General features: G+C 50.4%; 1 protein-coding gene across 2 annotated transcripts in view; it reads right to left on the bottom strand.

The window, feature by feature from the left end:
* Positions 1–4,166, bottom strand: part of PYGL (glycogen phosphorylase L) — a 53,637-nt gene extending 49,471 nt beyond the window's left edge. The window contains exons 1-2 of one of the 2 annotated variants that reach the window (XM_060270675.2): positions 4,084–4,166; positions 543–787 (exon numbers count right to left, since the gene is read on the bottom strand). In XM_060270675.2, the coding sequence (XP_060126658.1) occupies positions 543–785 (243 nt within the window). In that variant the 5' untranslated portion in view covers positions 786–787; positions 4,084–4,166. Of the gene's footprint in view, positions 1–542; positions 788–3,846; positions 3,932–4,083 lie in introns of those variants that run through there. The other variant, XM_088674708.1, reaches the window with a different exon arrangement.
* Positions 4,167–13,030: the final 8,864 nt, after the last annotated feature.

Genomic DNA, 13,030 nt, shown 5'->3' with positions numbered 1-13,030 from the left:
GAGCTCCCGTTGCTTGGTCCCAGCTCCTGCCAACCTAGCAGTTCGAAAGCACATCAAAGTGCAAGTAGATAAATAGGGACCGCTACAGCGGGAAGGTAAACGGCGTTTCCATGTGCTGCTCTGGTTTGCCAGAAGCGGCTTAGTCATGCTGGCCACATGACCTGGAAGCTATACGTCGGCTCCCTCGGCCAATAATGCGAGATGAGCACGCAACCCCAGAGTCGGTCATGACTAGACCTAATGGTCAGGGGTCCCTTTACCTTTACCTATTTCAAAAATATATATCCCACCTGTTCAAGAAATGGAGGCCTGCTAGCAATCAAAAGCAGGTTATATAAACTATGGAACAATCCACAATCTACCCAAATCGTAAATAGAAATCTGAGTCCAGGTGGACCAGCTAAGCAAGAGCCTGCTGGACATCAGGCCAATGTTAGTTTAGGTTGGTGGTCGTCACTGCCTCCAGTGGCAGGGAGTTCCATAGCTCAACCGTGTGAAAACAGCAATGAGAGCCGCTTTCCGGCTTGCCCCGCATGCCTCACCTTGGGGTCCTTCTCGTAGTAGTACTGCTGGGTTCGGATCCACCTGCCCACCAGGTGATCGCGGATAGTGTGGGCCAAGGCAAAGTAGTAGTCGCGATGAGTGGCCACATTGCGGTCTTTGACCAGGGTGAAGTGGAGGTGCCGGTTGAAGCCTTTCTTCAGCTCCGCCACGTTCTCCACGCCGACGATGCCGCGGATGCTGATCTGCTTCCGCTTCTCCTGGTCCGTCAGAGGCCGAGACATGGCTGTCGGAGGAAGGAGACGACAGCGCTGGGTGCCCTTCACACAATACGGCCCGGCAGCCAAGAGAGAGCGCGGCCGGGAAGGCACTGAACTCTGGAGCTTCCAGCCAGCAGCCAGGTCCAGCCCTCTCCTGCTCAGGCCAGCCTCCCTCCTGCTCTGCCTCCCTCTGTGGGGCTGAGAAGAGACTGAATGAAGGGAGGAAGAGGAGGAGGAGGAGCCTGGTTTAAAAGTGAGTTCAGCTCTAATGGGGCCCCCAAAATAAGCAGATGGGAGATTACCCCTTTCCTGGACACAGGTGGAATTGAGAGTTTGGGCTGGCGTTTAAGTTCCTAAACTTAAATTAGAAAATTAAGTTACAGGTAGGTAGCCGTGTTGGTCTGAGTCGAAACAAAATAAAAAAAATTCCTTCAATAGCACCTTAAAGACCAACTAAGTTTTTATTTTGGTATGAGCTTTCGTGTGCATGCACACTTCTTCAGACTGATGTATCTGAAGAAGTGTGCATGCACACGAAAGCTCATACCAAAATAAAAACTTTGTTGGTCTTTAAGGTGCTACTGAAGGAATTTTTAGAAAATTAAGTTTCACCTTTTTTGCATCCTGCAGGTTCAGGTTGAGTGGCACACTTCTATGAGAGGTGCAGGAGATTGGGGGGGGCTGGAAACTGGGGGAGGGAGCCTACGTCAGTTATTGCCCCCACTGCCTTGGCAACTGGGTTTCCCCAGCCACTCTAGGCGGCTTCCAACAAAATATTAAAATACAGTAGTCCACCAAACATTAAAAGCTTCCCTAAACCGGGCTGCCTTCAGATGTCCTCTAAAAGTCTGGTAGTTGTTGTTCTCTTTGACATCTGGTGGGAGGGTGTTCTACAAGGCGGGTGCCACTACCGAGAAGGCCCTCTGCCTGGTTCCCTGTAACTTAGCTTCCCGCAAAGTGCATTTCGGGGTTGCAAAGGTGGGAAATCAGAGCTTGGGGTGCATCACCCCAGATTGCAAATGCGGGCTTACATGATGGAATACTCTTACAAATGAACACACACACATACCCTGTACCTAGACAGCTAGCATGTCAGGCAGAAGGGGGTCTAGAAGAGAGCATTATTTTATAGAAACTCTCAACTGCAGCCTGAAGTTTTCTGCCCAAACCCAGATTACATGCTTCAGTGCTAACCAGGCCACTCACACTGAAACAGAGAAAACCTTTTCTGCCCAAGAAAGACGGGAAGTTGCCAGGCAGCAACTTTAGACACAGCGAGGCAGCAAGAAAAGAACCTCAATTTCCTCCTTCCTTTTTGCACAAGAGTCCTGGATCCCCGTTTGTGCTTTGATGAAAGCCCAGATAAATTGGTTGCAGCACAATGTGCTACGTTCTCTCTCCAAACTGCTTTGGAATCCTGGAGTTGGAAGGGACCCTGAGGGTCATCTGGTCGAACCCCCTGCAATGCAGGCGTCTTTGGCCCACTGTGAGACTCGAACCCATGACCCTGAGATAAAGAGTCTCATGCTATCCCGGTGTGAATCTTTTATTTTCATTTTGGTTATTGCAATCTGTATCTTGCCCTTCCTCCCAAAGGAGTCCAGGGTGGCAAGCCTCACCCTTTTCATAGAATCATAGAATCATAGAGTTAGAAGAGACCACAAGGGCCATCCAGTCCAACCCCCTGCCGAGCAGGAAACACCATCAAAGCATTCTTGACATATGCCTGTCAAGCCTCTGCTTAACGACCTCCAAAGAAGGAGACTCCACCACACTCCTTGGTAGCAAATTCCACTCCCGAACAGCTCTTACTGTCAGGAAGTTCTTTTCAAATACAGTTACATGAGAAGGTAATAAAGTAGCCTGCTGGAACAGGCCCAAGGCCCGTCTAGTCCAGCATTTTGGACCCAAGTACATCAGCAGTAATTCTTCCTGCTTGGGATTCCCAGCAACTGGTGGTCAGAATCAGAGAGAAAGGAGCAGTGGGGCAGTTTTCAAATCAAAAGTCCACCATGCAGGCAAGAAGGGTCTCCCACTTGACTGCAGACTAGCCTTCCCCAGCCTAGCGCCCACCAGATCTTTGGACTACAACTCCCATCAGACTGGAGAATAAATAAATTTATTTATTGCTTGCATTTATACCCCAATTTTTCTCTCCAAGGAGCTCAAGGTGGTGCACCCCCCTCCCCATTTAATCCTTGCAACAGCCCTGTGAGGTAGGCTAGGCTGAGCGGTCTGGCCCAAGGTCACCCAGTGAGCTTCATGGCTGAGGGAGGATCTGAACCCCGGTCTCACCCAGGTCCTAGTCTAACCACTACACCACACTGCCTCTTGGTGTAGAAAAGTCAAATTCAGTCGTCCCTTTCCAACCTAAACACCAATGTAGAGATCCCAAAAGCAATTCAAGCCTCGGGTTTGAGAAGGTCAAAAATCAATGAGACCAGTTTAACTGGTCCACCTGGGGTGAAAACCCCACTTGTGGGTCAGAGAGGGTCAGTGGCAGAAATAACACCCTATGCAAAGGCATTTTTACTCAGAAGGAGACCTCACTTGCTCCCGAGTAAGCATACTTGGGATTGCACTGTGTAGCCCCAAACGCTTACTCCCGAATTATCTCCCAGCAAGCTTACTCTCCGGCAAGTGCGTGCACGGAAGCGCAGCGTCACTTCTGAGCTGCCTCTATGGGAAAAAGATTGAGACTTTTCCGTCTCAAAGTGGCTGAGGGGCTCCTTCCCCGCAGAGAACGCACATCACCCAGGCAGCCGTCGGAAGCGTTCACGTTCCTCTTGCGGACCACAGAAGTGCAACACGCCTCTTTCAGAGTCACGTGTGAAATGTGGCTTTTTTTTGCCTGAAAGGGGGGCAGGCAAGGAAAATCACTTAAACAGAACCACCTGCACTCTTCCCTTCCACTCTTCCGTGGGGAGTTGGGGGGGGGAGGAACATCCTTGAAGAAAGTTGACCCCCCCCCTCAGAAGGGGCTGGAAGATTCGAGGTGTGCGCATGAGTATGGGGGGGGTCACCTTCCACCCCAAGGAAGTGCCTCCTACCTTGCACCCGAGAAAGTTCAGTGCCAACCGCTTACCTCGCTTCTACCCCGGGTCCCGCCCACCCGGACCTCTCCTCCTTCTCCCCTTGCGCGCTTACTTGGGGAGGGGTCAGAGGGAGGGAAGAGGGGGCACCCTCCCTTCCCCAAAATGCCCGAAAAACTTTCTCCCCTGGGGCGTGTCCTGCAGGACTCTCCCACGCTTGCTGCCCCCCAGGGAGCCACCCCATGCAGGACAAGCGCGCAGGCGGGCGTCGCCCATCGCGAAACATTTACCTGCGCTGGATCCCGGGGCGGCGGCGGATCTCTTTTCTGGGTTCAGTGCTGCGCAAAGACGCTTCGGGGATCTTTCCCGGAAAGAGCCAAGGCCCGCCCCCGCCCCTCTTTTTATAAGCTGCCATTGGCAGAGGCGGACGCCTGTTAGCCCAGGGACCCCGCCTCCTAATCGGGAGCCTCCTGGACAGGGAAGTTTTCTTGCCCGAAGGGGCGGGCGGAGCAGCGCAGCCCTGGAATGGGGGCGGGATCGGGCTCCGGACTGGCTGCTGCCCCTCCCCCGGTGCTCCTTCTTCCCTCCGCAGCCGCTTTGGCGTTGCTCCGGTTGCAGGAGGGATGGCAGGCGGAGCCAGGAGTTTGCAGGCCCCGAGGGGAGGGCAGGCAGGGACTTGAAGCGGAAATCGGCGGCCCTCACCCGCTCTTTACCCGAGAGTAAGCCCCTTTGAGCTCAAAGTGCCTTACCTCTGAGTAGGCAAAGCTATTGGATCGTTGGTGAACTAGCTCCGTGCCAGATTTAGGTTTCTAAGCGATTTGCGCGCATGGCGTTTGCGCAGCGGTGAAGAGGGCGTCTGGATTAAAAGACGCAATGAAACGGCACCGTGGGAAAGCGTTGGGGTAGAAACGTCCGTGGTTAAAATATGAATTTAACTAGTGCACGGTGAGGAAGGGTGGGGGCGGAAGCTTCTTGCAAAAGGATAAGAGCTTATCGGTAGGCAGTGGCGAGAGTTCCTGCCTCTCTTCCTTTCCCACCCGCTACCTTTAATAAATTGTCCGAATTCAACAGGACAAGTTTCCATCCATCTTGGGTGGACGAGAAACATTTTTCTCCCTCTCTCATAATACAAGAACCGGGAGATATCCTATGAAGCAGAATGCCAGCAAAGTCAAGGCATTCACAGTTGAACTAGTTACAGGTAGGGAGCTGTGTTGGTCTGCTGTAGTCGAAACAAAATTTAAAAAAATCCTTCCAGTAGCACCTTAAAGGTAAAGGGAGCCCTGACCGTTTAGTTTGTCATTGGTATGAGCTTTCATGTGCATGTATCTGAAGAAGTGTGTATGCACACAAAAGCTCATACCAATGACAAAAACAGTTGAACTAGTTCTAGATCTGTTTCGATCGGCATTTAGGCCCGGTTTTGGCACAGAAACTACTTCGGTCACCTTGTTTGATGACCTCTGTCAGGAGAGAAAGAGGGGGGACGTGTTCCTGTTAATTCTCCTCAACTTCTCAGCCACTTTTGATACTATCGACCATGGTGTCCTTCTGGAGCGGCTGTCCAAGTTAGGGGTGGGTGTGGCACCGCTTTGTGGTGGTTCCAGTTCTACTCGGATGGACATTTCCAGGGAGAGTTGCTTGGAGAGTGTTCTTTGGCCCCATGCAGCCTTCAACGCGGGTTTCCTTGGGCTTCGATTTTATCCCCTACATGCAGTTTAACATCTACAAGAAAGAAGATTCCACCTAAACATTAGGAAGCACTTCCTGACAGTAAGAGCTGTTCGGCAGTGGGATTTGCTGCCAAGGAGTGTGGTGGAGTCTCCTTCTTTGGAGGTCTTTAAGCAGAGGCTTGACAGGCATATGTCAAGAATGCTTTGATGGTGTTTCCTGCTCGGCAGGGGGTTGGACTGGATGGCCCCTGTGGTCTCTTCCAACTCTTATGATTCTATGATTCTACTGAGTGGCGTCCAGAGTTTTGGAGGACATTGTCAGCAATATGCTGATGACACTCAGCTCTATTTCTCCTTGCAGGTGAGGCAATGGAAGTGCTGGACCAGTGTCTTGCCTTACTAATGGGCTGGATGAGAGCCAACAAACTGAAACTCAATCCAGATAAGACAGAGGCACTGTTAGTGGGTGGTTCCCTAAACCGGATGGGTGGCAGGTGGCCTGCTCTTGATGGGATTCTGCACCATCTGAAGGAGGTGGCCTCAGTGGCTGAGAGTGCCTTCCATCAGCTTTGGCCCATCTGGACAGGGATAGCTTAACTACTGCTGCCCATGCTCTGATAACCTCTAGCTTAGATTACTGCAACACATTCATAGGGCTGCCTCTGAAGACGGTTCGGAAACTTCAGCTGGTGCAGAATTTGGTGGCTCACCGGGGCAAGACATTTTGAGCATCTTGCGCCTATCCTGGCCCAACTGCACAGGCTGCCAGGCCCAGTGCAAAGTGCTGGTTTTGACCTACAATGCCTTAAACGGCTCAGGCCTGCGATACTTCAATCACCTCCTCTCCCCATATGAACTGACCTGGACCCTGCAATCATCATCTGAGGCCCTTAGTTTGTGTGACTTTCCCCCCTCTACAAAAGCTCCGGAGCATGGCAACTTGAGAATGGGCCTTTTCTACTGTGGCTCCCTGTTTGTGCAATGCTCTCCCCAAGGAGGTTTGGCTGGTGTCAGGCCTTTGTCTGATTAACATCCTATACCAGAGCTCTCCAAACTGGCAGTGTGTCAGCTGCGGTGTCTAGGTGTGTCGCACAAACACTCTTGTGTGCTCCTTCTGGGGCTGGAAAAGGGTCAGTTTAGGCTCTGGTTTGCTAGTAAGAGTTTGGATTTGATATCCGGCTTTATCACTACCCGAAGGAGTCTCAAAGCGGCTAACATTCTCCTTTCCCTTCCTCTCCCACCACAAACACTCTGTGAGGTGGGTGGGGCTGAGAGACTTCAGAGAAGTGTGACTAGCCCAAGGTCACCCAGCAGCTGCGTGTGGAGGAGCGGAGATTCGAACCCGGTTCCCCAGATTACAAGTCCACCACTCTTAACCACTACACCACGCTGGCTGATTTACTGTGTTGCGAACTGATGCGTGTCTATAAAGTGTGTCACCAAGCTGAAAAGTTTGGAAAGCTCTGTCCTGTACAATTTTAAATGTGTTGTGGGAGGGGGGGATTATTGGTTTGTTTTTGTTCTTGCTTTTTATGCATTTTGTGGTTTTTTAAAAAAATACTGTATACAAATTTAAATAATAATAATAATAATAATAATAATAATAATAATAATAGAAATAATAACAATAACTCCCTCAGGAGGCAATGATGGCCACCGACTTGGATGACTTTCATAGAGGATTAGACAAATTGACAAAGAGGAAAGCCATCAATGGCTACATAGTTTTCTTTCGCTGTCAGAGACAGTGTGCCTCCGAGTTCCTGGGAATCACAGGTAAGGCAAACAGGGTTGCAGTTGGTTCCTGCTTGTGGGATTCCCAGGGGCCTTTGGTTGGCCACTCTGAGATCAAAAGCTGTACTAGGTGAGCCCCCTTTGGCCTGATCCAGCATGCGGGCTCCTCATATTCTTATGAGCACATGAACCTTTGCAGGTACAGGAAACACAGAGACCCAACATTCTAGGCATAATAGCTTTAGGGGCATTTGGTGCTATCTCTCCATTCCATCTGAATCAGGAGAGGCAGTTCAGGTACTGAACTGGTGTCCGGAGGCAGGGATGGGGGGGCCAAAAAAAAACCGGAATCCTGGCAAGGCAGAGGCCATATGAGTCAGTGGTGCTGAGGTTCAGGAATCAGGGTGCTGTCCTGTTCTAGGTGAGGTGCCCCCCCCCAAAGCAGGTAAGTAGTTTGGGAGTGCTTCTGTGTCCGGAGGCACAGGTGACTTCGGTGGCAAGGAGGGCTTATGGCCAGCTGTGGATGGTTCACCAGCTATAGACATTCCTGGACTGAGAGGGTTTGCCTCAGTAACCCATGCACTAATAACCTTTGGGATAGATTACTGCTATGCACTCTGCATGGGGCTGCCCTTGAAGATGGTCTGGAAGCTGCTGGTAGTGCAGAATGATCAACGGGATGGAGTGATTCCAAGAGAGGCTGCAGCATTTTGGGCATCTGGGTTTAGTTTAGGGAAAAGGCAGGTGGGAGCCGATGTGAAACTGGAAACCGGTCCGCATCGCACACCTGATCTGGCACATGGAGCCTTGCTTCCCCTAACCTCTCAGACGGAACAAAGAGCCAGTGATAGGATTATAGTCTGAAAGGGAGCTTAGATCCCATTTGCCCATCAAGGAGATGCTAACTCCAGACAGAAGAGGAGCTCAGAGGGCCCTTGTAAATGGAATTTAGATGTCAAGGAGAGGGTGTCCTTTGCCTGGCGATGGCGCCCGTATTAATTCTGCTTTAGAGGGTTGGCCGAGGCCCGTGATATTGGAGGCGACAGGAGAAATGAGCTTTCCCTGGTGTTGGGTCTGGGGAGGATGCAAAGATGCTGAGTGGGGTGGACTGCTCACAGCAGGGGGTGCCCGCTGCACCTCAGAGGAGGGCAAAGGAGCTGCAGAAGGAGGGCCACCCGCCCTGGCTGCGACTGAATATAGACCTGACATCAATTCGTCCTGAAGCGAACACCCAGCCTCTCTGCAGCTTCCTGCATTACAGTTGCTGGGGGGAAATTGGATGTTGAAGCCGGAGTTTCCTGCAGGAAGGAAGTCAGAGAGGAACACAAGATGCTGCCTTCTCCTAGTGGTCCTCCTAGCTCCATAATGTCCGCACTGACTGGCAGCAGCTCCCCAGGATTTCACAGAGAGAGGCATTCCCATCCCTGCCTGGAGACTGAACTGGGAATGTATTGTGTTTGTGTTGTTTGTTTGTTTCAAAATTATATCTTTCCTCCAAGGAGCTCAAAGCGACCTACTTAGTTCTTCTGCTCCCCATTTTATCCTCGCAACAACCCTGTGAGGTAGGTCTCCCAGGTCCTAGACCAACACTCTTAGCCACAAACCACACTGACTTAATTTGCAAAGCCTCAACGTCAGCACACGAAAGCTCATACCAGGAACAAAGTTAGTTGGCCTCTAAGGTGCTACTGGACATCATCATCATCATCATCATCATCATCATCATTATTATTATTATTAAAGCTACGAACATGAGTTTGACCAAACTGCGGGAGGCAGTGGAAGACAGGAATGCCTGGCATGCTACGGTCCATGGGGTCACGAAGAGTTGGACACGACTAAACGACTAAACAACAACTATTATTATTATTATTATTAATTTCAACAACAGAGATGCACCTAGGGTCCCTTCATTGCCCCCTTGGCAAGGAGCTGAATGGGAGCCGCACTTCTAAGTAAACCACTGGGCAACAGGAAGGGATCCTGCTGCAGTGGCCCATGCCAGGAAGCAGATTCCTCTGCTGGGGCACCCAGAGGAACCACCCAGAGCAGGGGAAGAGTAGCTCGGGGATTGGGCAGCTGGGTGGGCTCATAGCCACTCCAAGCCAGATTGGGGAGGCACAAGATTTGTGCCCCCCTGGGCCTGCCCTCTTGGCAGGGGCCAAGCTTGCCAACCCATAGGCACGCCCCCGCTGAACAACTTAGCCCAGGCATCCCCAAACTTCAGCCCTCCAGATGTTTTGGACTACAATTCCCATCATCTCTGACCACTGGTCCTGTTAGCTAGGCATCATGGGAGTTGTAGGCGAAAACATCTGGAGGGCCACAGTTTGGGGATGCCTAACTTAGCCAAACCCTCCAACATCTTATCTTGAGTCCCCAAACTGGGATGAAGTGTGGTGTAGTGGTTAAGAGCGATAGACTCGTAATCTGGGGAACCGGGTTCGCGTCTCCGCTCCTCCACATGCAGCTGCTGGGTGACCTTGGGCTAGTCACACTTCTCTGAAGTCTCTCAGCCCCACTCACTTCACAGAGTGTTTGTTGTGGGGGAGGAAGGGAAAGGAGAATGTTAGCCGCTTTGAGACTCCTTCGGGTAGTGATAAAGTGGGATATCAAATCCAAACTCTTCTTCTTCTTCTTCCTTGGTGGGGCTAGAGAGTACTCTTGTCTGATACCCTGGGGAGCAGCTGCCAGTCAGAGTAGGCAATATGGAGCTTGATGGACCAGTGGTCTGACTCAGTATAAGGCAGCTTCCTGTGTTTCTATTACAGGAAGGGCTATAACTCAGTGGCAGAACCATGCATTTGTCTTTACAATCTATCTGCAAATACTGGAAAATGCATGGGTGACTTGAGAAGGGTCATAGCCAAGTGGCATCTCCAAGGAAGATCTCCTGGGAAGCTGCTGCTGGTCAGTGTAGAAAATATTGAGCCAGATGTCCAATGGCCTGACTGGGTATATACATTGTACCTTCTTACGTCCCTATCACCCTTGCTCTCAAAGGAAACAATTGGGGCATAAATGTGCCCATTCCTTCAGGCCAGGAAGCCTCAACATGACATCATCCAGATATTTTGGACTCCACATCCCATGTGAGTCTTTGCTGTTAGAAATTTGGAAAACAACGAGTTAAGCACATTTTAAAATTATTTCCTAATGAAATCCATAGGATGATAAATGTGTTTTTCAATGTTGCCTTAAATAAATTACATTTTATTAATAACTAGCTGACCTGGCCACGCGTTGCTGTGGTTCTTTCCTGTGATCCCCCACCCTGCCCCTCCTCCCTCCACCCCGGCTCATCCCTGTGTTTCGGTAGGATACCCTTCCCTTTGTTGTCCCTGGGGAATGTTGGCCCCTCCCCCATGTATCTCCATACCTTGGCCCCCACCCTTGGAAAAGGAACTGTTAGCTTCTAGGTTCTATTTCCCACATGCACTTTTGTCTGAGCCTTCTGTTGTCCCTGGGGAGTGTTGGCCCCTCCCCCATGTATCTCCATACCTTGGCCCCCACCCTTGGAGAAATAACTGTTATGTTCTGGGTTCTATTTCCCAGTATTTACTTTTGTCTGAGCCCTCTGTTGTCCCCTCCCCCCTGTATCTCCATACATTGGCCCCTATGCATGCATCGTGAACATTTCTATATATTTAGATTAAGGATCAGGGGTGATGATGTGCCCTGGGACGCAGAGAACTATTTTAAAAATCCCAAAGGGGGGGGTAAAATAATGAAGCCCCATAGCCCCGTAGCAACAGACAGGCCCAGACAGAAGGAGGGGGGGTCATATGGGCCACTTGGCGTGGGCCTCCGAATCTAAAGGGGGCCTCGGTCAGCATATTCACAATCAGTAAAATGAAAAAAAGTAACAAAAGGTTTAAAAACAGGGCCACATTATCTACCTGGACCGGGCCCTGTAAGGGCCTGGCAACAGAAGGCGCGTTCTGAAGCACCCGAGTTGTTCAGTTCCATAAAAAAAACCCAGGAAGTGGCAAGGGGAAGGTAGGGGATTGTAAATGCAGTGGGGGGTGTGCACTGCAAATATCTGAGGACTTAAACTGGGGAGAGAAAGTGAATGGTTGTTGTTGTTTTTAAAGAAGACACAGAGGCTTGCAATCAATTGTTTCTCCTAAAATAAGACATACCCATAAAATAAGCCATAGCAGGATTTCTAAGCATTTGTGCAATATAAGCCATACCCCAAAAATAAGACATAGTTATAGGCGCAGTTCTGGAGGGCCCCAAGGAAGAGGCAAGGCTGGACGCGTAATAAAAAATAAGACATCCCCTGAAAATAAGCCAATGTGGGTTTTTTTAGGAATAATAAATATAAGACGGTGTCTTATTTTTGGAGAAACACGGTAAAACCTAGGTTAAAAGGGACACAACTGCCCTTACTTAAAATGGCCACCGGAGCCTCGCATGTGACACAACGTCCACTAAATTATAAAGCGAAAACCCCTTGCTGTGCCCCCAAGTGCGTGTTAGGAGAAATGATGAACGACTGCCTAATGCTGCCAGGCGTTTATTAATGCAGCCGCCAGGAGAGGCTTTGGGCTTGGGGTGGAATGGCTGTTTTCGTGGTTGCATGGCCTCCTGTTTTACAGGATATCGTGGCAGAGGCGGGGTTTGTGGGTGTGGCGTGTTGTTGTGGCTAATCCCTGTGACTGCCCCCACGTGTCCCGATCCATGATCTATTCAGTTTGTCCCCCCCCCTCCATGACCGGTGCATCTCATGATGTTTTGAAGGATGGTATTTATTTTTGTCTTGTGGATTTTGGGGGGGGGTAGTGTTGCTAAATGGTAAAGTAAAAACCCCTTGCCATGCAGGGGCCTACATAAATCAAAGGCCGTGCTGCGTTCTGTGCCACACCCCACACCCCCGCCCCAGGCAGGCCCCGACCTCCACTTGGCAATGTATAATGGCCGCCTTGGTGTGTTTCAGTTGCTTGGTTGATGATGATGTCATTTGGTTAGTGGGTGTGGCTTAGGTTTCACAGGAAGGGAGGGGGTGTACTGTGGGAGGAATTCCACTTGAGGGCGCTGTTTGAGTTTGTGGAAAACCAGGTCTGTACCTGCGCAGGTGTGCGATTTGAGGGATTTTTGCCCCCAACAACTCGCGGGGAGTGGCCTGGATCGTTGTGTCAAAATTTCAGGACGATCGGTCAAGCGGTTACGGAGAAAAGTGGAACCTGGATTTTCATGATTTTTACATTTTTATATATATAGATTATTCAAGATCATGGAAGAGCAGGCCATGACTGGCTACTAGCCACAATGGCTATGTTTTTCCTCCACAGCTGGAGGCAGCGATGCTTCTGAATACCAGTTCCTGGACACCGCGTGGAGGGGAGAGGGCTCTTGTGTTTGAATCCTGCTTGCATCTGGTTGGCCACACTGAGAAAAGGATGTTGGCTTAGATGGACCGCTGGCCTGATCCTGCAGGCTCTGTTGATGTTCTTAGGATGTAAAACAGTATTTAACAAATGCAGTGCTATTTTCCTCGAAAAAGAGGTTCTCTTATAATGGCAATGGCACCCACCTGAGATGAGCTGCAACGGAGTTCCAGTGAGTTCCAGCTGGAACGGAAAATCCCTGAACAAATGTATGGGGTTCCCCCTCCTTCTTAGGAAGACTTAAGATAAGGGCAGGCAAGCAAGAGGAAAGGTCGCAACATCTGGGACTTTTCTGTTAGAGAAGAAGTGAGCAAAGGAGGTGTGGGGGAGGAACACGACGTGGAGAAAGTGGAGTGTGAAGTTTTTCTCCGTCATAAAGCTGTTCGACAGTGGGATTTACTGCCAAGGAGTGTGGTGGAGTCTCCTCCTTTGGAGGT

The sequence above is a fragment of the Zootoca vivipara genome, chromosome 1 (assembly GCF_965207765.1).
Source record: "Zootoca vivipara chromosome 1, rZooViv2.hap1.1, whole genome shotgun sequence".
Lineage (NCBI taxonomy): Eukaryota > Metazoa > Chordata > Lepidosauria > Squamata > Lacertidae > Zootoca > Zootoca vivipara.
Note: the sequence above shows the minus strand (reverse complement) of the source record. Positions and strands in the feature narration are given on the sequence as shown.